This window comes from Eptatretus burgeri, chromosome 10, assembly GCF_056783735.1.
Source record: "Eptatretus burgeri isolate ZD-2024b chromosome 10, Ebu_testis_v1, whole genome shotgun sequence".
NCBI lineage: Eukaryota > Metazoa > Chordata > Myxini > Myxiniformes > Myxinidae > Eptatretus > Eptatretus burgeri.
Window position 1 is genome coordinate 89863703 of NC_140970.1, and position 26398 is coordinate 89890100.

At 45.7% G+C, this 26398-nt stretch overlaps 2 protein-coding genes across 2 annotated transcripts in view; one reads left to right on the forward strand and one right to left on the reverse strand.

The window, feature by feature from the left end:
- SIGMAR1 (sigma non-opioid intracellular receptor 1) lies at positions 1-25658 on the forward strand. The gene is made up of 4 exons (XM_085899318.1): positions 1-307; positions 14725-14919; positions 18157-18249; positions 24639-25658. Exons 1-4 carry the CDS (start codon positions 109-111, stop codon positions 24866-24868), a joined length of 717 nt encoding a protein of 238 aa, XP_085755444.1. The 5' UTR covers positions 1-108; the 3' UTR covers positions 24869-25658.
- The window catches only part of LOC147019079 (uncharacterized), a 29643-nt gene continuing 4705 nt past the window's right edge, over positions 1461-26398 (reverse strand). Inside the window, exons 2-3 of the mRNA XM_085899908.1 lie at positions 5859-6833; positions 1461-1503 (exon numbers count right to left, since the gene is read on the reverse strand). Of these exons, the coding sequence (XP_085756034.1) occupies positions 1461-1503; positions 5859-6598 (783 nt within the window). The 5' untranslated portion in view covers positions 6599-6833. The remainder of the gene's footprint in view (positions 1504-5858; positions 6834-26398) is intronic.

Genomic DNA, 26398 nt, shown 5'->3' on the forward strand with positions numbered 1-26398 from the left:
AAAAAAAATTATTTAAAGGTTTCGAGATAAGTGTACGCAGACGTCACACATATCGGTCGATGGTAGAACGGCTGACAGACGGCGCCGCGGACAAAAACGGCAGACGAGATGGACGTCGCAGGGATGCGAGTTGGCGTGCACGGTGTCATGGCTCTGGGGATGGCCGTGCTCGGTGCCGCGTGTCTGGCCCTGCTCGCGCTCTCTCTGTTGTCCGCCTGTCTCGTCCCGCTCGTCGTCGGCTGGCTGCGCGACAGACCGCGCATGTTCGACGCCGATGAGGTGTCGCGTCTGGCTCGGCAGTTCTCAGGTGAGCGTCTGACGAGGGCTGCGGCCTGCGTCGCGCCGGACGGCCCGCGCTCGGCTAGCGTGGCTGCGGCCTGCGTCGCGCCGGACGGCCCGCGCTCGGCTAGCGTGGCTGCGGCCTGCGTCGCGCCGGACGGCCCGCGCTCGGCTAGCGTGGCTGCGGCCTGCGTCGCGCCGGACGGCCAGCGCTCGGCTAGCGTGGCTGCGGCCTGCGTCGCGCCGGACGGCCCGCGCTCGGCTAGCGTGGCTGCGGCCTGCGTCGCGCCGGACGGCCTGCGCTCGGCTAGCGTGGCTGCGGCCTGCGTCGCGCCGGACGGCCTGCGCTCGGCTAGCGTGGCTGCGGCCTGCGTCGCGCCGGACGGCCTGCGCTCGGCTAGCGTGGCTGCGGCCTGCGTCGCGCCGGACGGCCCGCGCTCGGCTAACGTGGCTGCGGCCTGCGTCGCGCCGGACGGCCCGCGCTCGGCTAGCGTGGCTGCGGCCTGCGTCGCGCCGGACGGCCCGCGCTCGGCTAGCGTGGCTGCGGCCTGCGTCGCGCCGGACGGCCCGCGCTCGGCTAGCGTGGCTGCGGCCTGCGTCGCGCCGGACGGCCCGCGCTCGGCTAGCGTGGCTGCGGCCTGCGTCGCGCCGGACGTCCCGCGCTCGGCTAGCGTGGCTGCGGCCTGGGTCGCGCCGGACGGCCTGCGCTCGGCTAGCGTGGCTGCGGCCTGCACCGGACGACCCGCGCTCGGCTAGCGTGGCTGCGGCCTGCACCGGACGACCCGCGCTCGGCTAGCGTGGCTGCGGCCTGCGTCGCGCCGGACGGCCCGCGCTCGGCTAGCGTGGCTGCGGCCTGCACCGGACGGCCCGCGCTCGGCTAGCGTGGCTGCGGCTCAGCTGATCGCGGGGTGGGAGGGGATTTTGGCGGGAAACCCTCCCTCGCGATACCACCACGTTCAGGATCGAATTTCGCGGAATAATGTCTCTGCCTCTCCCGGCTATGGGGCATGCACCGGGAGACTACAGAAATATTCATTGCCCGGTGAATGAATCTGCCGAGGATGTTCTCACTCGTGCAGAACGACCGTGCACGGAGCGGATCACGTTGGGTGTGGGAGCCTCGTAGTTCGGTGATGGCGCACTTCGTTATGACTCGTCACCTCCACCCGTACTTAACCTAGTCACACGCGGTACCTGCAAGTCACGTGGCCTGGCCCGCCACACCTGCATTGCCCCACAATAGGAAGATCCTGCATCCTGCATGTTTCGGTGTCTGAACGATTTTAATGGTTATCCTGACACAAATAACAATATATTTTTATCTTTCAAATATTATTATTATTTGCTTGGTTTTGGCTTAACAGTTTAGGTGGCTGAAGATATTAGGGTCATGAGTTTGAGCCCCTTTTTCACACTTGAATTAACACCAGGTGGGGTTGACTCAGCCTCTCATCCTTCCGAGGTCGGCAAAATGAGCACCAGCTTACTGGTAATAATAGGGGGCACTGCATCAGCGGCACAGCTGCACTTCCAGAAAATAATGCAGCCCAGCATCCACAGGCTGCATACGAATAAGTAATAAACTAGAAGGGCACTCGGTGGAGCGCACACCTCCGCCATGTAAAGCCTGATCCACGAGACCATATCGAACCAAATACATTTTTGAAATATCATGCGAAACAGAACTATCTCGTTTTTGACCCTATCTCTCAACGGTGAGGAATCACTTATAAATGAAATAATTCTCGTATCCAGATTCGGATCTTCACCCAAAATTGAATCAATTCTTCCTTGTCACACACCCAACCTGTTCACCAAGTTTCGTCCGAATCCGTCCACAACTTTTTGAGACATCATGCTATATATCGATTTAGCCCTATCTCTCAATGGTGAAGAATCCCTTTAAAAAAAATTCTAGTAGCCGAATCGGGATCTTCACCAAAATCTAATCGGTTCGTTCTTGTCACACACACAACCTGTCCACAAAATTTCATCCGGATCCGTCCACAACTTTTTGAGACATCCTGCACACAAACAGACAAACAAAAAGGGGGTGAAAACATAACCACCTTCACGTTCAGTGGTGGAGGTTATTATTATTATTATTATTATTATTATTATTATTATTATTATTATTATTACCCTCGCCGGAAGAAAGGAAATTGCATTTGGATCTGTTTGTCTGTGTCTTTGTTTGCTTTGACGCACAGAACTTTAGTGTTTTCCTCCGCAACCGCTTGTCGGATTGAGACAAAATTTTCACCATAGGAGCAACTACTCATGCAGAATATATATTGTCTATATATATATATATATATATATATTTTTTTACACACTGTCGATGCTCGTGCAATTATGACGTCATAAGTTACCTGGTGTGGCAGCCATGTTGAAAATCTTTGGACCTCTATCTCTGAAACCGCCCCAAGGAAAAAATTGAAACTTTGCACATGGTAAGTACTCCTTCTGGGGAATGTGATTTATTTTTTATTATATTTCTTTTTTTAAAGGACGTCATAGGTGCCTTTGTTATAACGTCATAATTGCATAAGTAGAACGCTACATATGATCAGTATGAAAAATTTTGAGGGTCATCTTGGGACAAAATGGTCAACAGAAAAAAAACAACATGATGACGTCATTTGTCATGTGATTTGGCAGCCATATATTGGGTCGCCGAAATAGGTGACCCTTATTGTCAGTAATTCTGTCTGTTTGTTTGGATGTTTGTTCGTTTGTCATCAGCATAATTGGTAGTAAAATTGGGTGGATTTTAACCAAACTGGGGTGCTAGGTACATCTTATGACCTAGTGCTTTGGAAATTGTGATGGTTTCTAGTGACGCTTTGGTTCTCCAGCAACAACCGAAAACCTTCAAAATTGGTACCGTTCACACGAAATCAATTCTGAAAGCCATTATCCCACGTAGGGTTATGAAATTTGGCACGAATGATCTACAGGTGATGCTCTATCAAATGTACGGAAACACAAAAGAAACTTACCACCTTTTAAACCTTCAAATATCAACAATAACACTGCGTGTAGTAAATGTGTGAACTTATTTGTGGACAATAGTGTCCTCACTGTCAGACAAAACGGTCACGGATGGTCACTTGAACCTTCAATGGTCACTTCATAGCACAGCTGTTGAACAGCCGTTTTGACTGTCACTGATTAGCCAAGGGGTACGGGATGATTTTAATGAGCTGCACGTGATGTCTTGATATTGGCTTTAAAAAGGCCAGTGCAAAATGGGCATTTCAATCAACATGCCACGATTGTCAAGGGATCAACGGCAGTGTGCCTTGGGCATACTGCAAGGCGGATTGAGCTACCGTGAGGTGGCACGTCGCCTTGGCTGTTCACACCAGACGGTATCAGCCCTGGTGGACAGAGACACCCTCCACAACTCTGCAGATGACAGACCTCGATCAGGGAGGCCAAGAGTCACCACTGCAAGGCAGGACAGGCAGATGGTCCTAAGTCAGATGGCTTCAGACATTGAGGACGAAGTGGGACAGAATCCAGCAGCAATCCATCCAAAGACTGGTAGGCAGTATGTGCCGACGATGCACTGCCTGTATCCAAAACAATGGTGGCCACACAGGCTATTGAAAGAGGACTGACATTGCACCCTGTGCTGTTCTGTACTGTAGAACAAACTTATGAGATGGTGTATCTTGGTCAAAAACTTGACATGTCATCAATAAAATGCTAATGCTTCAATTAGCAATTGTTGGTTTGTTTTATTTTGAACTGTTACAATTTTATTACATTTCAAACAAGTGGTAAGTTTCTTTTACATTTCAGTATATATTCCGGTTTTTGTGATATATGGAATACTTTACCTGCAGCGCCCCCTACAATTAGGGTATGCGTGAAAATTGAAGGCCCCCTAGCGACCAGGTGAGTGCATCGATACGAATGAAACTTTGCAGGTTCATGGTACTCATTGAGTACTACAACTTTGCCTCAGGACATATTGACCGATTTCGCATAGGTCAGGGGTCAAAGGTCAATTAGTGCAAAAATCGATAATATGCCAGAGCTGGAGGTGCCTTCGCACCAAATGCTACTCCTCCTCGGGTTATGGTCATGAAAATTCACACTAATCGTCTGGAATACATTGTGCACAAACGATCGAGCCGGATTTTCGATTTAGATCTTTGTTCACCCACATCACCCCCTCGAACCTTGGGGATATGCAATTTCAAACCGCATTTTTGGTACTTTTCATTCAAATGGATACTGAGAAGTTATGAGTAGATGGAACTGGATGAGATTTGATATGCATAATCTTAAGGTGATTCCCTATCCGCTATATGACATCCATTTTGCTCTATATCTTATAGTTTCCATGCTCGGCGATCCATCGCCGCTTTCCGGCTTGTACATATATTTTTAAACCTTCAAAAATCTTCTCTGAAATGGCTGAACAGATCGAGGCAAAACTTTACACATATGACCGCCTATCCATGAGGAACAACAGGTTCCAACATATGATGTTATTAGTCGCATGGTTTGGCAGTCATATTGGATTTACCTGAAAAGCTATAAAAAAAAAAATCTTCTTCTCCAGAACGCTGCACTGATTGAGGGGAAACTTCACACAAATGTTCCCCAACCATTGGTATTGTTAATGAATAACACTGAACAACAAAAATTTTTTACTGGAGATGTGTAAAGTGATTTAGACTAATTTCCGTACGCTGATTTCAAAAATCATAACCGTTTTGCTATATCACGTCAGGATTTTCAGTAACAGAAATATTCCCATTGCCTAGAAGTCAGGATTTCAATGAAATTTACAAAAATTCATTTATTCATTTATTTCATCATTAATGCTTCAAAATTATAGAAATTACAGAAAAACTCCACTAGAATGTAATTAAAAATGCTTTAGGCATTTGGCTTTGCGTTTGTGCTGCTCTGTGTCAGTTTCACGATGCAGGAACCAGCAGAAATCGCCCATCATGTTCGGGTTGTGCCGCCCTTGGTAACGCGTCTCCATGAGTGAAATCTCTTGGTGGAATCGCTCAACGTGCTCGTCCGAGACTGCTCCCAAGTTGTCAGGGAAGAAGTTCAGGTGCTGGTGTAGGAAATGGATTTTCAGGGACATCCTGGAGCCAAGTTTCCTGAAGGACTTCAGCAGCTGCTGCACTATTTCTTCATAGTTGTCCGCGCGCTCGTTCCCCAAGAAGTTGTCCGTCACAGCTTTGAAGCTCCTCCACGCTGCCAGCTCTTTGGGGTTTAGAGTTGTCGGAAAAGTTTCGTCCTTCATAATCTGTCGGATTTGCGGTCAAACAAAGACACCAGCCTTGATCTTGGCCTCCGACAAGGTGTTGCCAAACTTTTCCTTGAGGTATAAAAACCCACGCCCATTCAGATCCATTGCCCGTACAAAACTTTTCATCAAGCCGAGCTTTATGTGGAGTGGTGGAAGGAAAACCTTGGCTGGGTCGACAAGGGCGACATGCTTCACGTTGTGTCGACCAGGTACATGCTCTTTTCGCTCTTCCCAATCTTTCTTCGTCCAGTGATTCTTGTCGTCTCTGCTATCCCAGAGACAAAGGAAGCACATGTATTTCGTGTAGCCTGACTGCAGCCCTAACAACAGCGCCACCACTTTCAAGTCTCCGCAGATGTGCCAGTTGAAGTCATTGTACTTGATGGAATCAAGCAGCTGCCGCATAGTCTCATAGGTCTCTGTCATGCCGAACGCGTGAGCCAGTGGGACTGATGGTTTCTCGTTGTCATTGTGGAGCAAAACAGCCTTCAAGCTGTTCTTCCCCGAGTCGATGAAGAGGCGCCAGTCTGCAGGATCGTGATCACACCCAAGTTCTTTCAACAGACCGTTGATGTCACTGCAGAATGTCATCGTGTCTTCCATCTCAAAGAACTCAGCCATGTCTCTGTGACGTGCTCTGAACAAGGATATCTTGGTGTTAGGTTCAAGTAGATTCCACTGCTGCAGCCTTGATCCAAGCAGCTCTGCCTTCGCCTTTGACAGCGAGAGATCTCTTGCAAGATCATTTAAGTCTCCCTGGTTCAGAAGGTGTGATTCTTGAGTGTCGGGTTCAAAAGGTTCATCATCACCATCCTCTTCACCACTGCTTACAGCTATGTTCTGATCAGCTGGAGGTGTTGGAACGGGGTTCTCGTCATCATGAGGCACAGGTTTACGAGCAGAGACGCAGTCAGCATACTTGATGTGACCTTTATTCTTCTTGTTGAAGCCGGCGATGCTTGTGCAGCAGAAATAACAATCATCATGATGATTCTGCGGCTCACGCCATATCATGGGCACCGCAAATGGCATGCTCGCGCGCTTGCCCACCAACCACTGAGTCAAGGTTGTGTGACAGCTTGTGCAGCAGATGTGTGGTGCCCAGCTCTGTTCTTGGTCCCCACCTTACACCCGAAGTAGTGAAAGTAGGCGGCCTTCATTTTCACTGCTGTAGATATACTTCGCTGTTGATCTTTTTGGTATACCGACCACAGACATAACAGAAGTTGTCAGGATGATTGGTACAGGAACGCCTACTCATCTTTATCTGAAAGAAAGAAATATAACACAAGTTAACAACAATTGTACGAAATAGACATGTTAAAGACATATGTAAATTTCATTGAAATCCTGACTTCTAGGCAATGGGAATATTTCTGTTCCTGAAAATCCTGACGTGATACAGCAAAACGGTTATGATTTTTGAAATCAGCGTACCCAAATTAGTCTTAATCACTTTACACATCTCCAGTAAAAAAAATTTTTTGAAATTTGTTGTTCAGTGTAATTGATTAGGCACATGGTTTGGCAGCCATATTGGATTGAAGAAAAATATTTAATGTTTTCTCTGGAACCGCTTAATCAATCGACGTGAAACATCACAATTATGATCTAGTAGTGATGGGGAACATGTGTTTTATATTTTAACTTGATCGGACACATGGTCTGACAGCCAGAATTATTAATTTTATTTTTTCAATAAGGCTCACTTTGCTGTGCCTGGATGGGTTGAGTGTAAAGGAGTAGGAGCTGAACTGTGAATCCTATCCAGATTCCACCTGATGACGTCATCTTTGCTTTTTGCTTGTTTGGGTTCCTTCTGATTACTCCAATGCAGGACTGTACCGATTTGGTCTTCCATTTGATCTGAATTGAATTTATTTTAATCCCATTCTAAATTAAATTGAATAATAAATGTCAGAGGTCAGGGTCAGGGTCAGGTCTCCGATCAAAGCGGGGTTGCATCAAAGTGGGACGTCTTTGTACCCGATCATCACTGCCAGCAGTTATAAAGGGGCAGTTCTAGTTATCCATCCATTCATTGGGACCATACTCTGTGCAGAGCGTTGGTGCTGCCTAACCAGTCTCCTTGGCTATTGGGCATAATCCTGGACGGGTCGCCATTCCGACACAGGATACCAGCAAGCTGGCACTCCATTTTGCCGACCTCGGAAGGATGACAGGCAGAGTCAACCCCACCTGGTATTAATTCAACAGCCGAGTGGGATTTGAACTTAGGATCCTTGGATCCCAAGCCCACCACCCTAACCATTAAGCCAACACCAAGTAGAGTTCTAATCATGTCTCATTAATTATGTAACATACCAGTACACAAAACACACCACAAAACAAGTCCTGGTGAGGGTCTGCATCCTCTGATTGCTCTTTTTATTGGTTCACAGGCACCAGCAGTGACCACTATTTTCGTTGTGTCTATGTGTCTGTCTGCCTGTTTGTGACTCTCTTCAGAGCATAGCTCCGTGACGTTTGATGTGATCTTGATGAAACTTGGACACAAGCTAGATATCATGGTCTAGTTGTGTCTTTTTGTATGAGGGGCGTCCCATGCCCCTTGTGGGTGGAGCCACGCCCATTTGAACTTTTTATTTATTTTTTCTCGATTTTTTTTCTCGCAATTTCATTTCCTAGAAGCTGTGCGTAATGTCCATAAGTACAACATATAAAAAAATCCGATTTGATTTGGTCAATTTTGACGGAAGAGATCGGTTTTTACGGTAGGGCTTCCTTAAAAGCTTCCACGAACTCAATTGTACCTATCGTGGCATTGTTCAATAATGCCCGCGAACCATCGCCGCCTCCCGGCTAGTTGTTATTATTACTAGTGTGTGCCCGTAGGTGCGTGCCTGTTGGTGCGTGGCCGTACATGCAGCAAACCCCCCCCCCCCAAAAAAAACTTTCAAACCGTGTACCAGAAACAACCACACAGGCTGTTCCTTTGCTCTCACATGCCTGTACGTGCGTGGCCGTACGTGCGTGGCTGTACGTGCGTGGCCATACATACAAAAAAAACCTTTCAAACCGCGTGCCAGAAACAACAACCACACAGGCCGTTCCTTCGCTCTCGCGTGCCCGTACGTGCGTGGCCATACATGCGTGGCCGTACATACAAAAAAAAACTTTCAAACCGCGTGCCAGAAACAACAACCACACAGGCCGTTCCTTCGCTCTCGTTAACGACAACTGGATTGGGGCATTGTGTTTATCTATAAATGCGCATAAGAAATCGAAAAATTATTAGAATACAGTAAGTCATCACTATGCAGAAGTAGTGCGTGCCCGTACGGAATGTTCATATCATTCCACGAATTATCGCTTTCATTGAAGTAACAACTGCTGTGATACTTACACACACAGAGTTAATTAAAATACAAATTAAAATCAAGTTTACCTCCCTGTCTTTGCTAGCCATGACATTAGCTGCCATTGACCATTGCCACTCCTATGCCATGGTGAGGCAACAGGGTAGGATTTGTAGGAGACCTGAAAGTACAGTGTCATTAGGTATTCCATGTTCGAATTGTTTTAGTTCGAAAATAGTTTCAAAAAAAAATAGTTTGCAAAGCATACCACCAAATTGAGATGTATTTCGTTGGCAAGCATGTTGAGTAGAGCTGAATTCCTTAACACTTCCAAAGGCCACACCGTTTTGACAATTGGAAACAAAAAAAGTTGTGCACTTTTTTTGATAAATTATTTTCAGAACAATTTTTCTTCAATAAATAAATAATAAAAATGGTCTCCATGTACACACCTTTACCTCGTTAGCACCTCTTCATAAACACCATTGCTGAGGAAACGGCGCTTCTTTGTTTCCTCGTCCAAGGCAAGAATGCGGAGGCTGCTGGATCTGCCAACGTTTTGATAAATTATTAGTTTTAATGGCGAATTATTCAATTAGCACCAATGTATTTTGCCTTTTTGCAAGGAAAAACACAAAGAGAAGAGAATAGAAAAAACCCGTAATGGCGAATGCGGCTGAGGTTCTCTTCCCCATCGGCCACGCCTACGCAGCAACGTGTCCTGTCATTGGTTGGTAAATAAATGGCCGCAGCAACGTGTCCTGTCATTGGTTGGTAAATAAATGGCCATAACTTGGGAAGCACTTGTCCGATTAATATCAAACCTTGAAAAGGCACATCCTCAGGTCCCCAGCGATATATCTGGCAAGTTTCAATTAGATTGGACCAGTGGTTGTCGAGAAACAGCGGTCACAGACACACACACACAGACACACACACACAGAGACAAACACACAGACAGACACAGACTGCTGGAATTATAGATAGATTATAACACAAAAAACTTTTTTTTGACGGTAGTCTTCAAAATATGAATTTACTTTACACATCACTGTATGTTGACGTGTAACTGTCACAAGGCCGAATTGCACGACATGGTCACCACGACCAATGCTTCATCAAATTACACAAGGCTTGGAGGTAAGGTGGTAGCAGAGGGGGTGGTGAAAAGATTCAGGAAAGTATTGATACTTTCATAGATTGGCCAAAAGATTGGCAGATTTAATTTAACCTGAGCAAGTGTAAGGTGATGGGGATGGGAAATAACAATGAAAATAGAGATTACAGGATACAAGGGTCAATTTTGGAGCGTGTCACACAGAAGGATCTGGGGGTGGTAATAGATGCAGGAGGGAAGCAGGCAGCAGTGTCAGGCAGCTATAGGTAAAGCAAATAGGGTTTTTGGTTGTATTCGGAGGGGGGATCATTTATAAATCAAAAGAGGTGGTGTTAACATTGTACACAAATTTAGTGAGGGGAACATTTCGAATATTGTGTGCAGTTTTGGTCACCACAGTTCAGGAAGGACCTAGCTACCACAAAGAGAGGGTTCAGGGCAGGGCGACCAGATTGATTCCGGGTCTAGCTAGACTCAGCTATGAGGAGCGGTTGAAGGAGACGGGGCGTTATACACGAGAAAGGAGGCGGTTATGAGGAGATATAATAGAGAAGTTTAAGATAATGAAAGGTATCGATAAAATAAGGGCAGATGAATTATTCAACAGAGCAGACAGTGATATTGTTGTGAATCTGGAAGCCATGAGCACACAGACATTCAGGTTCCTATAGCTTAGTTATTTCGATAAGAATGTGTTTCTAGTTAGACTCCATCCCCTAGTCGAATGGGTGAATAAATGTAAATGTAAATGTGCTGTGAAGTTATTTTAATAGTCAGGTTTTCTTTTATTTAACAACAACAACGATAACAACTCCAAGAAATGGGTTGCGATAGCCCCCACCCAACACTGGACAACTGAATTCCATGCCCTAATATGGACATAAATCGGCTTGCGCGTGGGGGACTCCAAGAAATGGGATGCGACAGCCCCCCACGGACGGCGAATGAGTCACTCCGGAAGCGAGCCGCGCCCGAGAGGGAGAAGAAGAGAAGAGAGAGAGACAGAAATTGGTTCTTCTTCCTGGTTCTTCTTCTTGGTTCTTGTTCGTGGGTCTTGTTCGCTCTGTTCTGGTTCGGTTCTTTTGCTCTTCTTGGTTGGTGGTTCTTCGGGGCAATCGACGCAGCAGACTGGGAAGGATCAGTGCCTCGTCTCACCAGCGCGTGTTCTGGAGTGCGAGGGAATCCGCCGTAGCTCGGGAAACTGAAGCTCGCGGTGGTCGGATTCAGCTCGCCCTCGCTGGTGCCCGGTCCGAATGGCTCGAAGACCACACGAGGTGGACAGGTCCAAGACAGACCCTGGTCTTCAGCCCGACTGTCCTTCGGGCTGAAGGTCCGAATAAAGACCATTGGTCCGATTCTTTGGGTGTGTGCGTATGTGTGTTTGTGGCGCCAGTATAGTAAGTAGTGAATTGTTAAGTGTCTTCCTGTATATACGTGCATTCATTAATAGTCTGTTTAGCTCTGCCCTTATGTGCTCCTATCATTTCCCCCCAATTGTTGAATGTTTCAGCTCGTTCGCGTATATTCTTTCATTGGCTTCGCGTGCTGCGTGTTGGAAAATTAGCCAGGCCATTGCCATTGTAACAGGGTATTCGGGACCGATGGAACTCGGCGATCAAACCGCTCGGATCACACACGCAATGGGTACGTTAAGCCGCTCATTCCGTACGGGTGCCGTCGAGAGTGAATTTCCCCAAAAGGTTGGACCACGTTGGTATTTAGGTAAATTGAAATTGGCAATCGACCCTACCCCACGTGGTCTGTCTATTGGCGAGTTTGGTCCAAAAAGGGACCCGTACTTTTCCGAAGAAGTACGATCTAAATTCCAGGCGATCATTCGAGCCGACTCTGCAGCTCCATCTCGCGGTCGTGCTCGCGGCCGACGCCCGGCCCCGCAACAATATGACCAGGGGCCATAGCCTGAGAGTAAAGAAGAGTTGAATTCAGATGGTAGTAAGGCAGGGGACTTTCACTCAGAGTCGTTAATCCATGGAATGGTCTCCCTGGAAAGGTAGTGCAGCAGAAAAAGTAGATAAGTTTAAATTAGAATTCGTATTAGGTACCTGGAAGTTATGGAGATAGAGGGGTATGGGGATGTTGACAGGACTTTTCGGTAGTTGGATCATTGATGGGTGATTGTGTGTGTGTGTGTGTGTGTGTGTGTGTGTGTGTGTGTGTGTGTGTGTGTGTGTGTGTGTGTGTGTGTGTGTGTGTGGTCTCATATTGGTGGTGTGTGGTTGATGTGTGTTTCTCTCCAAGAAATGCCTTCACCCCCACCCCCACCATTTACTGAAGATATTCTGCCAAAACTTGGACAGATTGGGTGTGTGACAAGGATGAATTGATTAGATTTTGCTGAAGATATAGATCCAGATATGAGAATTTTTTAAGTGATTCTTCACCATTGGGAGATGGGGTCAAAAACTATATATATATATATATATATATATATATATATATATATATATATATATATATATATATATATATATATATATTGTTGTGGTTACCAAATTCGCAAACCACCATTCAGGTCCATTAGGTGAGATATCTCCGTAAGTATATGTGTAGTTAGGCCCAAACCCGTTGTCTAGTGGGAATACATGTCATTCATGCGTGCTGCGACTCTTCAGGATAGCCGTTTTTCTTTTACTATCTTTATTTTGGACCAACCGCCATTGTTACCACCGCCAACCGCGTCTCAACAGTCATCACAACATCAACCACCCACCGCGGCGCCGCTTCACGTCACACCTCGCAACCGTCGCATCGCCACCGTTCTTGCGCCGCTTGTGGGTACCGGTGTTGGACTCGTGCAGGGCGCGCGCCGAACAGCGTGTACAAAACCACGGACTTTCCGCTCCAAAAACGGATCAAAAACGACTCACGCCCACTTTTGTTCCGTCCAATCGGTGAGCGAGGGGCGATTTGGCCCCGCCTCCAGGGCGTTGGAGGGCGGTCGCTATATGCAAATTCATGGATCAAAATGCATTCACGCCCACTTTTTCTCGGGCCAATGGGGAGCGAGGTGAAAGGTCGAAGGCAGGGGGTCAAAGGCGAAGCCACGGGGCTTATATAAGCGGCTGCGTTCGTCAGAAAAGTGTGGTCGTGTGCGTTGGAGTTGAGTGCAGTTGGGAAGTTTGCAGGAGGAAGAGTTCGGAGTTGGAGTCGGAGCGAAGAGGACGGGGCTGTGGAGAGGCGGCGGCGGCGAAGGCAGACGAGGGGGTGCTCGCGTCGGTGCCGGGAGCTGCACACCAGGGAGGCCGACGGCGCGACCTGGTCGAGGTGGAGACGCTCGTCGCGGGACCCGAGACAGAGTAAAAATCCTCCTTTCCCCGAGCATCAGCAACCCCCTCCTGTTTCCCCCCGCGCTGAGATAGTGCGACCAAGGGGGCCCCCTTCCCACCCCCTTCCAGACACTGTCCGCGAGGCCCGCGGAGTTGAGGCACCACCGCCGCTCCGCGTATCATCACCAGACGGGTAGGCCCGACACGGTCTCGGCCCCAGGCCCGCCTACCCCCTCATCCTGGAGGGTGGTTCTCTTTTCTTTTGCTTTGGGAATGTGTGTTGTCGGCGCCGTCTGTGAAGTAAAATTGTATAAGTGTTGCCGTGTGCTCGCGTAATCGGTATTAGATCTGCATTGTCGCATTTGCTTTTTGTCTTCCTCTTTTCTATGTGCTTTTGGTGGAATTGAATATGTGTGCTTTCCGTTCATCGCGAATAAATGTGCTTTGTGTTGAACTGTTTCCCGCTTCGCTTCGTCATTTCTTTCATTGAATCCTCATCTTGCTTCACGTAAAGGGTTGGTCCTGGGCTAAGACGCCCGATAATTAATCGAACCGTCGAGGCCGACGATAACACCGCTCGGTTATCCCGATAGTACGGAACGGGTCGCTTAAGTGGCCCGTGTCCGAAGTCGACCTGCGGCGAGGTGCGATCGCCCGGTCTACCCTTCGTGTGGGTACTTAGGTAGGTCGAATTTGGCGAGCAACCCTATCCCACGCGGGGGCCGATTGGCTCGATCGCGGTGAGACCAAAAGGTCCACCCGTGACTGGTTCCCGGCGTTAGTCCGAGAGGGTCACGACTGGATTGTCCGTCCGGTGGGCGACGTGCCGCGATTCGAGTTACGTGGCCGTCAGCACGCCGGCGGGCGCGAATCCGCGACAATATATATATATATATATATATATATATATATATATATATATATATATATATATATATATATATATATATATATATATATATATATATATATATATAATATCTCAGAGTTGTGGACGAGTTGGTTCGGTGACAAGAACAAGCCGATTAGAATTTGGTTCAGATCCAGATGGAGATCCGGCCTATCAGTGGGAAACAAAACGTAAACTCTTTAGCCTGGTGGAGGTATGTGCTCTGCAGAGTGTTGTTCTCGTTTCTGACTATTTTTAGGAGTTGTGTGAGACTTTAAAACCACCGAAGAGGAATGATATACGGTATATGCTTTTGCTTGATAATCCAATCATACATTCCTTGTTGGTTTACCTTGGCTGACTTAAAAAAAAAATTGTTCGTGGTGGGGCTTAGCAATCTTTCCAGGTCTACCAACTCTGTGATGTCCTTTTAATCTTGAAACCTTCTTTGCAAACTACATTAAGATGTATCAAAATGACCGGATCTCGGTGAGATAGAGGGGAAATGGGCCTGTTTATCCTCCCCCCCCTCCCCTCTTGTTTAGGGTTGGAGCCTGGCATCGCATTCCAGCGAGTGGCCACCGAACTGTTGCGTAGTCACCCGGGGCACATCTTGCCGGAGGAGCAGAGGCATTGGGTGTTGTTTCCAGGCCGAGCTTCTGCCCACTGTTTGCTGCACGCGTCTCTCACTGAGCAATTGCAGCTTTCTGGCACGGCACTTGATACAATAGCACAGTCTGGTGAGGCTCTTCACGTGGTAAAATAAGTGGCTTTGGAAACTGATGGATGTTAATTGCTGGAAGGTCTGTGCACTGTGTGGCATACACGTTCCGGTTACAATTCGCAAGTAACCTTTCCGGCTCAGCATGGATGTCCAATCTCTAGATTTCATTTTGAGCAAATGTTTTGATGCTGAGCGATCAACGGATTTGCAAATCAGTCCTTGGGCCTGCAGCACCTTCTGTCTGATTTGCATCATTTCAGGGGGCACAGCTATGCTCCTGAAACGGTACCCTTGTGGATTAGGGTGGGAAATTTTTGGTCAAGGTAGTAGCACACACACTCCCCTAATCTTTTCACAAGGTACCAGGGGATTTTTTTTTTAAATATCCACTCAGCAAATTTAAGCAGACAAGACGGCCAGCTTGATTGATATGTCCCTTCTGTATGGCATACCCAATTGTGCAATGCCCTGTCTGTGAAGCTCCAAGCTGACGCTCGTTAAAGGAGACTCTAACCTACACTACACTGCTCAAAGGGAGAGAGCATGCCATCTTTGGGCTTTTCTGTCAGTCCAGATTGCTGAGGAATGTTCTGGAGTTACTCACATTGTACAACTCAAATATAAATCCATATAGAACTAGTAATAGGTGTCCACAACTATCCTTGGCCAAGTTGTGGAATGTCAGCCGAGGCCTTTACTTTTTTTTTCCTTCTGCCCTCATTTTTTTCACCTTTATTCGCTTGTAAATTTGTTTTCTCGGCAACCGCTTGAGCGGTTGATACAAAACTTTCAACATGGGAGTGCCTTCCCAAGGATAATTTTTTTTTTTCAACAAAGTTACATGATTGGATGTTAAATGTGGCTGACATTCCCAAACAAATTAGTTTTTGCAGGCATGGGTATCAGGGTATTTCACGTAGCAGGAAGAAACGGCCTTGGCCGAACAATAATAACAATGTCCAATGTCTGTGTGTCGGTTTTGCATCTCCTCCCAAAGCACTGGTCAATTAAAATTGAAAGTGGCACCATATTAATCGCCAAGGACCCATGCAGTGTAGGGTCAAAAAAAATATTGATTTGGACAAAAACATTTTCATTATTCACATTGATATTGATAAATGCCCAGGCAAAGCATGCGTACACAATTTGTAGATGAGTACGTGATATGTAGACGTCCACTAATATTGCTGATAAAAGGCACATAGGATTCTAGGGGGCATCCGGAGGCATTTGCTCTCCGGGATTTAAGCATAACCATATGTATTAGATTCACACGGAACTTGGATGCAGCAGGAGACCATTTGACCCATCAAACCTGTGCGACGTCGGCACCACATTAAATACATCCATCCATCCATTGGGACCATCCTCTGTGCAGAGCGTTGGTGCTGCCTAAGCAGTCTCCTTGGCTATTGGACACAATCCTGGACGGGTCACCACTCCGACACAGGATACCAGCAAGCTGGTACTCATTTTGCCGACCTCGGAAGGATGACAGGCAGAGTCAACCCAACCTGGTATCGCTTCAACAGCCGAGGAGGATTTGAACGCGGGATCGTCGGATCCCAAGCCCACCACCCTAACCATTAAGCCAACACCAGGCATACATTAAATCGATGTGGCAGTTTATAAACTTATTCATTGGTGGTCAAGGGGTCTGAATGAAAACAGTTAAGTAAACACAGACATCACCAGGGTGTTTTATCCTTGTAAGATCCAGTGTCTGAGTCAATTTTGTATCTTCTCTCATTGAGAGGTTGGCGATTCAAACCCTTGGTGAGAGTCGCGAGGAAAAAACAATGTGATTTGGCCAAAAACATTTTCATTATTTGGATTGATAAATGCCAAGACGAAGCAAGCGTGAACTATGCTTCGCATGGCTTTGGCAAGTCGCAATATGCTGCTGATTGGCTGTGCGAGGCTCGTTGCACTGTGATTGGTTCCTAGCAAGTGATGTCGATGCACCCCTTTATTGGAATTTCAAAAATAAAATGATTATAGTTACAAGCAATGCAATAACAAGTGGGACTGGGGCCCATGGGCTTGCTGGTAGGTAAATGAATGAATGAATAGAACAAGTTTAGAAGCAACATTTCAAACCTGAACCACCTCAAACTTTTTTTTTTTTCATGAGGGCAACCTTGAATGATTGGAATCGCGATTGTGTTCACTGCAGATGACAATATCAGTAACCGACAATGCTACGAGTCGGGCCACGTGAGAAACGATGTAATTTGAAGTACTATTTTGGGGGCTTTCTTTGAGGGTGTGTACTGCACCGTGCACAATGGATGCAAGCACCTGTTGTGTTTGCTGAACTCTTCAATGGTCTCAGTGACATTTATCTTGCCGCAAAGTTAAGGTCGTCATCATCTCAAATCTGCTCCTTTCACTTCGTTTTGTTTCATCGTTGGACCAAATTTACCTGGGTGCCTTACTCCAGGGAATTTATGTAAACAATGTTGTTTCTGTATAGTTCGCCAACAACCACAACAACAAAAAATCTTTGTGAAGATCTGAAAGCTTTCTAAAAGCAGGTGTCTGTTTTTCATAAATTCAAGGGGCAACTTGACAATTTTAAGCGCATCATCGATCTCCTCTGTCGCTCTTTGGAGCGCATACTGCCTGTATGTTGGTCATCTTGTGTCGAGTTCAAGGACTGACTTGTAAGGAAAACGGTCTGGAAGGGTTGCTTGCATATTTATCACAACTCATGATATAAAGAATCTATGGCTGGCAGGATAGTCTCGAGGCATGCGCATTTGCTGTTGTGTTGTCTAGCTTGGGTTCTAAGCGAGAAATCCTCATCCTAGTATTCCGCATGCAGGATGAGGAAACTGTGTGCGCGCCGTCTATCGGATGGACGTTAAGCCAGAGGACCCGTCTTCCAGCACTGGATGCATCATTGGTGGACGTTAAATATCCAAAGGTGTCTTTCCTGAAGAGTAGGCGAGTTATCGCCGGCACTCTGAACAAATTACGAATAACCCACCCTAACTGACTCCTGGGAAGGCAATGCCAAATCACCCAGCTTAACCTTTGCCCAAGAACCGCTTTGGCAACATTGATTATCTGCCAAGGGTATGGAACATTTCATTAATCCACAATGAATTTAGACTTTTCAAAATGTGCATTCCATTGTTGGTAAATGGGATTAACCTCACAATGTGAAGCATCGTCTTATTAAATGGGATTAACCTCTCTATACTAGCACTCTCTTTTGATGTCTCCCCATCTTGCACTCCGCTAACAGGTCGTCACTGGGCTAACGTCTCTGCGACGCTGGTGTCAGGGACAGTCCGACAGTGGAAGGAAGGGACCATGACTGGTGAAGTCTTTTATGCAGGTAATCAATTTATTACCTCCGTCCACCTCCAGTGGCTGTTTTCACCTCTGATTGTCTATCTGTGAGCAGGATATCAAAAAAACCCATTGTGGACCGACTTAGATGAAATTTGGTGGACAGGTTGGGTGTGTGACAAGGACGAATCGATTTGATTTTGGTGAAGATCCGGATACTAAAAGCGATTCATCACCATTGAGAGATGGGGCCAAAAACGATACATCGCTTGATATTTCAAAACGTTGTGGATGGGTTGTGACAACTTGGTGGATAAGTTGGGTAGGTGACAAGAACAAGCCGGTTCGATTTTGGTTCAGGTCCAGATTCAGATCTGATCTATCGGTGGGATACAAAATGTAAACGGTTCAGCCTGGCAGAGGTATGCGTTCTACCGAGTGCCCCTTCCGTTTATTTATGCAGTAACTTTGAATCGTTGAGATATTTACGTGATCCATTCCTACTTTCAATGTGCGTTTGCATCTTGTTTACATCAGTATCGTGGCGTACTAGAAAAAAAAAATAGCATAAAGATATTTAGAAAATGTCCTGATTCGCTTAACAAAGGCTTGTGCTCTCTGCCTGTGATTATTTGGACGTCATGCCGAGACCTCATTGGCTGGTGGTCCACGGTCTATGCCCAGGGTAGTACGACTCGTACATCAAAATGGCAAAAAGATCATAACTTTGGTTGTTTTTAGCTCGCCTGTTCGAAGAACAGAGAGCTATAGCGATACCCCCGGCTTGAGCGTCAGCGTGAGCGTGAAAATGTTAAAGTTTTTGTTGCAAGTTAGTTTTTCCTTTCTAATGTTTTTATCTATCACACTACTTTTTATTATATATATATATGTATATATATATATATATATATATATATATATATATATATATATATATATATATATATATATATATATATATATATATGTGTATAAAATGACCGTTTTTACAGCCATTTTTCCCTGCTGTGCAGGGGTTTGGCTTTTTTTCTTGAGGCAATGTTTTATGGCCGGATGTCCTTCCTGACGCCAACCCTGGTCGTCTCTTACGACACACAGGGATATGGTACACCTATTCGAACTGGGGCATACACCGGGACCAGTGCACTGGTACTCATTTCGCCGACCTCGGAAGGATGACAGGCTGAGTCAACCCCCTGGTGTTAATTCAGCAGCCAACGGGGCTTGAACTCAGGACCCTGGGATCCCAAGCCACCATCCTAACCACGAAGCCAACACCAGGCTTCATATATATATATATATATATATATATATATATATATATATATATATATATATATATATATATATATATATATATATATATATATATATATATATGTTTTGTTGCGAATTCACGCCTGCCGGCGTGTGATCGGCCACGTAACTCGAATCGCGGCACGTCGCCCACCAGACGGACAATTCAGTCGTGACCCTCTCGGAACAACGCTGGGAGCTAGTCACGGGTGGGTCTTTCGATCTCACCACAATCGTGCCAATCGGCCACCCGCGTAGGATAGGGTTGTTCGCCAAACTCGACCTACCTAAGTACCTACGCGGATGGTTAATCGGGCGATCGTACCTCGCCGCAGGTCGACTTCGGACACGAGCCGCTTAAGCGGTTTGTTCCGTGCTGCAGAGATAACCGAGCGGAGTTATCGTCGACCTTGACGGTTCCGATTAATTACCGGGATGTTGAAACCCACTACGAATCCCTTACGTAATGCAAGATGGAGGTTCAAAAGGAAGGAGACGAAGCAAAGCGGGAACAATTCAACAAGCAAGCATTTTATTTGCACACACAGACACAAACAAGCATGTATATTCAGTACAGAAAGAAACAGTAAAAAAGAGATACTACCGAGTACGACCGACACACGGCAACACTTACGCAGTTTCACTTAACAGACGGCGCCACCACAAGCATTTACACAAAACCCCAAAGGAAAAAGAAAAGAAGTCGCGACTTCCCTTTTCATGGCTGGTGAGTCCCTCTCCCACGACCGTCAGCGTGGTCGCGCCTGGCCCCGACCTCTCTCCGGCACTCCTCGTCCGGACGCACAGGTCCACCTCACAACTGACGCTGCCGCGTCTCCCGTCCGTGCCTTCGTTGACAGGCCGCTCGCCAAGCCGCGAGCGCAGGACCTCTTCCCCCGACAAGGCAAGCAGTGCCAAGAAGAAGACGACCTCCAGCCCAGAAGCTCAAACAACCCGAAGAACGCAGGAACTCTCGAAGACAAGGAGACAGGAAGCCTCGAAAAACTCTCCTCAAGGTCCGTGCTGTCCGCCTTTTGTAGCGCGGGGCTCCGCCCTTCGCTCTGCCCCGTTTTCGGCCCCGCCTCCCTTCGAGCTTCTTGGAGAAGCCTCTCGAAGGGGGTCGTGCCCTCTCGCTCTCCCTCCACCCTGCCCCGTGCGGGGGCCGGGGAAGTCAGTTTTGGCTCAGGGCCAGGGAATTATTCCCCCAAAAAGAGGCCCCCACCTTTTCTCACCTTTGACCCCCGGCTCGGATCGCACTTCCACCACACCGAGCGTGGAGAATTTAGACGGGAGAAACAGGCGGGAAAACCCCCCGAGCATCGTTGGTGGTTTTTGTTCTCCCGCGGAGATCATGACCGCACGGTGCTGATTGAATGGCGAGTGGCGAAGATGTGGTAGCGTAGGTGGTGGAGGTGGCATGGTTGTTGTGTGGTTGGCGCTTTGGTAGGGATGGCGCGGTTGTTGAGATGCTGTTTGTTTGAAATAAAAGATAGAACAGAAAAATGGCGATATATATATATATATATATATATATATATATATATATATATATATATATATATATATATATATATATATATATATATATATATATATATATATATATATGTATATGTGCGTATTATGTGATACCGGTCGTCCGTCTGTTCCTGTCCGCACTCTAACTCCCAAAGTTTTCAACTTTCACGTTTCATATTTGGTACATAGGTATAGACTGTGGAGATGGTGTGTCGCAACATACGTTCGTCATCTAAAGTGGTTGCCATGGCAACCAGGATGCTGTTTTTCATCCGTTCCTGTCCGAACTCTAACTCCCAAAGTTTTCAACTTTCACGTTTAATATTTGGTACATGGGTACAGACTGTGGAGACGGTGTGTCGCGACATACGTTCGTCATCTAAAGTGGTTGCCATGGCAACCAGGATGCTGTTTTTCATCCGTTCCTGTCCGAACTCTAACTCCCAAAGTTTTCAACTTTCACGTTTAATATTTGGTACATGGGTACAGACTGTGGAGACGGTGTGTCGCGACATACGTTCGTCATCTAAAGTGGTTGCCATGGCAACCAGGATGCTGTTTTCCATCCGTTCCTGTCCGCACTCTAACTCCCAAAGTTTTCAACTTTCACGTTTCATATCTCGTATATAGGTACAGACTGTGGAGACGGTGTGTCGTGACACACATTCGTCATCTGAAGTGGTTGCCATGGCAACCAGGATGCTGTTTTCCATGCAGTAGCACAATTCTGTATATACCTTGTTTGGCCGTATATTGTGCTCACTTGCGCTCTTGTTACTGATTACGATATACAAATACATATATTGCTTTAAAATTATTTGGATCAGACTTCACTGCAATGCTTTATAAAAAATATTAATTATTAGACTAGTCTTTTAAAAACGACAAATGTATAAACAGGCGAGCATTGGGTGGCTTTGACACCAACTCTGGTTTGTTACCTGTGATGTTATATTCAAGCATTGCCATATTTCATAATTACTGACCTCTCCCCTCTTTCACCTCTCATGCAGGGGTTGATGGTGAACTAAATACTCTCACACACCTGTAGTTTTTGTGTCTCCCCTTCTACAGGGAGCGGAGACGTTGTTTTTCATTTTCTCTCGTTCGAACAATTACAACCGCACACTATTCCTTCATTTATGAGCGAAACATCTTCAAATTTTTCAGGAATGTACCTTGGTCCAAAATACTCAGACCCCTTAAAAAGAATGATTATGCCCCCTTTCTGATTTTGAGGGGTCAAAGGTGAAACGAAATATCACCCATCTTACCTTTCCAATTCCTTGTATGAGTCGATAGAGATCAGATTTGGTACAAAGGTGTTCTCAAACAGCTCCTAAAGGTAACTGGATAAACATTTGGGGTTGGAGTAGTTTTCAAAAATACAATAAATAAAAAACCAATGTCACCCGCAGGGTGACCCTATCTTGCCAAAAGGTGACCACGTGTGACTTCTTTAAGGTCACACTGAGGTGAACAGAGCTGCTATCCACCAGGAGCGACTCCTTGAGGAATATCTGCCAACGAGAGATTCCGATGAGAATCGTTCTACAGAGTAACCATGAAAAATATGCTTTTGCCTCATAACGTCACCAAATGACGTCATAATGTCTCAAGTTTGACATATCTAGAAAGCACTCATCGAGGTGTTCAATTTGAGGTACTGCACGATATGGTTCCTAAAACTTGAAAATTTGACCTTGGGGTCAAATATGTTTGACCTGAGGCGCTAACCATGAAGGTCAAGGCCAATCGCCACCAAAAACTAATCAGCTGAGCGCCAGACCATGAACTATATTCCCATGAAGTTTAAAGACGATCCGATCAATATTACTCAAAAAATAAGGGTTTCGTCGACTCCCCTGATTTGCGACAAAGTGACCTTGACCTTGGACCTTGACCTTCAAAATTTTATGCGCTGAAAGGGACCTCTATAGGCCTCTGATATGCGAAGTTACAAAATTTCCAATGATAACTGTGCTCTGCAGAGTGATTTATACGTGATTACAGACCAAAAACAAAAAAAAACAACAAAAAAAACATATGAAGGTCAAGGCCAATCGCCACCAAAAATTAATCAGCTGATCGCCAGACCATGAACTATATTCCCATGAAGTTTGAAGACGATCCAATCAAAATTACTAAAAAAATAAGGGTTTCGTCGACTCCCCTGATTTGCGACAAAGTGACCTTGACCTTCAAAATTTTGTGCACTGAAAGGGACCTCTATAGGCCTCTGATATGCGAAGTTACAAAAATTTCCAATGATAACTGTGCTCTGCAGAATTTTTTTATACGTGATTACAGACAAACAAACAAACAAAAATAAAATAAAAAACATACAAGCTGACTAACATATCTTGCAAAAACTTCGTTTTGGCAAGATAAAAATTGAGGTTTTTGGCATGACATGTTTTCTCTATTTCAACCAATCCAGACGAGCATTGGCAAACTGATCCCTTACCATGTCCTCTGCAGATTGAAGCAAATAGACGATCGTCTTGTCTTCCTTGTGATGTCACAGGAGTTAAAGTTCAAAATGACTCGACATTGAGTCTTTGGCCTGCCAAGATTTTGTGGTTTTTAAACCACTGGACAAGAGCTGTCACAAACACCTTTCCTCAGCCCTTTTAGATTAAAGCAGGTAATCATTGATCCAGTGCCTTCATTTTGATTTTACAAGGGTCAAATGGAGGGGTAGGGGAAAATGTATTGCATTTGTTGCAAATGTGTTGTCTAGCCTGGTTTCTAAGCTATAAACCTTCGTCCTGGTGTTTCGCATGAAAGGTGAGGAATTGCTGTGTGTTTTCCATCAGTGATTTCATTTTTCACAAGTAACTTGAAACCTCACAGGAATGTAAGCAAAAGATCATGAAACTCATCCCCCTCCCACTCACCCCCAAAATATTAGTCGGTTGCTTCACAGAGCCACGGCATTTAGGATGTTGCCCATAGAGTAATATCTCAGCAAAGTGGTTGGTGTTGTGGATTGATGGTCAATCGATCCTTGAGGATAGAGTGTAGATTTTCCACATCTGCCTGCCCCAGCTTGAAAACTCAGTCAAATCCAATCATACATTCCTTATCACATTCTGGGAGAAGTGATGATCATTGATTGGCTGCCACATGAAAAAAAAAATTGCCCAAGTTCCTGCTCAACCTAAGTACGCCCCTTCCCCTCCCCCCAGACCTGCCACAATCATGTTTTCCATTACAAACCCCCAGCATGATGTCTATAACAGGGCATGTGCCATGCTGAGTGAGCGATTCAAGTGCTAAGCACTCTGTTGGTTTACCAGACATGGAGTTTCCCCTTGGGTTTGCAATAAATAATTTGTTTTGCCGTGCAGTATTGATTTGACTGATACTGAAGCCGAATCAATAACATTTGCATCGAATCCACCATTAAGTTTTCTGGGGTCGTGAAGCACAGCTTCATTCTTCAGGGTTGCTGTGCTTTCGAGGCCCATCACGTTTTCAAATGACGTGACATCTGAAATAGCAAGTTCTGAGATAATTTTTGCAGGAAACCATTTGCATTCGACAAACATTTGAGAATTTGTAATGGTCGATGTATGATGAAGTTGCATTCTGCCCCTGCTAACCTCCCTCTGCTAGGAGATACAGTTTGGCGCGCTTCCGGTGAAGCTACTGCGGAGCAGTGGGTCGCAGGCACGTGGATGGTGGAGTACAGTCATGGGTTCATTCCCCTGCTGCTTCTTACCTCGTTCGCAGAAAACCTACTGACCAGCAATGACCTGCACTCGATGTTCTACATGTTGCGTGCCTACATCCGTGCACTACATCTCGAATCCCTGTCTGCCCTCCAAGATGCCGGTTTTGCTTAATCGGGTCACAAACGTGTAACCTCGTGCTCTAACCTAGGGCATACCAAACCACTTCAGCAACAATTCCATCTGTATGTTATGTTTGGGTACATTTTATGGGGAAAAATAAATGTATGAATGAATTGTGTTTACCCTTCACGGAACGAGGGGAAGGATATTTATACGTCTGGTAAACCAATTTCGTGTTGGTGCTGACACTCGTTGATGTAATGCATTGATGGCCGTTGCATAGCAAGGGACATGTGATCAATAATCTTAACATGTAATAACCTTACCTTCTGCATTCGGAGATGTAACGTATTTATGATCGCAGGTGGGTGTGTGTATTACCGGCAAGATTATTTGTTAATCGCGTCAAAATGGTAGAGCAGCAACGGCTTGGGAGAGATGAGAGGGAGAGGGGATATCCAAGCTGAAACGGGGAGATGAGATTTGTGTGGAACGTGTGTGAATGATTATTAAAATATATATATTCAAAGTTGATAAATCAACCCTTCCATTAAAAAAAAATTAAATAAATCCTGTTTTGGCTTTATCTAGTAATATAAACTGACAAACTATTTGAGTTGCCAATGCAGGCTTGAATGAAGGATTTTTTCAGAGCATTGTGGATACGTCAAAAATTCTGGAAAAGCGATATTGATCCAGCGCGAGCTTTTCACATATTCCGTTACCCAATACGGAAAGAAACGATGTTAAATATTCCTTGATTTGTTTGCTGTTTGGTAAAGCTGTGTACACTGGCCTTAACTGTGAAATGTTGTGCAATTAAAAAAACGAAGCATTTAAATGCTTGTGAAAATGTTATTTATGCCATGCGAATGAAAAGGGAGGACAACGATGAAACACTGACAAACTTAAAGGTTGGTGCCGAGATACCGAATTAGTTAACTTCCTATTGAAAACACTCACAAGGTTTTTCCAATTCTTGGAAAATAATTTGATTTGGCGTTGATGACGACAAAGCGGTTTCTTGGCAAGGTTTATACTGGGGAGTTTACTATTGCCTTCCCAGTGTTGTGTCAGTGCCCTGTGCCTTTAAATGTTGAGTGTCAAGCAAGAAAGCAGCACGTACCATTTTAAACTCATGGGCGAGGAACATAGCGGGGTTAAGCAATCGGTTCATTTTGTCTGTCTGACTCTACAGATGTCAATCTATGATCGAGGAACTACTTCATCTCAATCGAGTTTTATATTTTGAACACTAGAACACGAACCTGCAGTCCAGCAGGACTTTGGCTCCAAATTTGGCAAATTGTATGGAATCTCATCCCATGCGCACATGCACAGAGGGTGTTGAAGCAACTGAACTGCTTCAGCCTGTCTAGCAGTGAAACAAAATGGAAAATCATTCTAAAAAAGATACTGTTTTCGGGATGTCATAGAGCGACACAATAACAAGCATGAATAACTAATTTAAGGTGGTGTAAAAGAGAGGTAAACTTTTGGTAAAATGTTTTTTTTTCTACATCCTTTAAAACCTTTTATTTGAACATGAGAACATAAATCGCCTTGTTTTCCCTTCCAAAA

Bases quoted from the DNA above. Each gene is read 5' to 3' on its own strand.
- SIGMAR1 (XM_085899318.1), top strand. From the start codon at position 109: ATGGACGTCGCAGGGATGCGAGTTGGCGTGCACGGTGTCATGGCTCTG. The intron at 308-14,724 runs GTGAGCGTCTGA...CCTCTTGTTTAG, and splicing joins TCTGGCTCGGCAGTTCTCAG to GGTTGGAGCCTGGCATCGCA. The intron at 14,920-18,156 runs GTGAGGCTCTTC...CTCCGCTAACAG, and splicing joins TGATACAATAGCACAGTCTG to GTCGTCACTGGGCTAACGTC.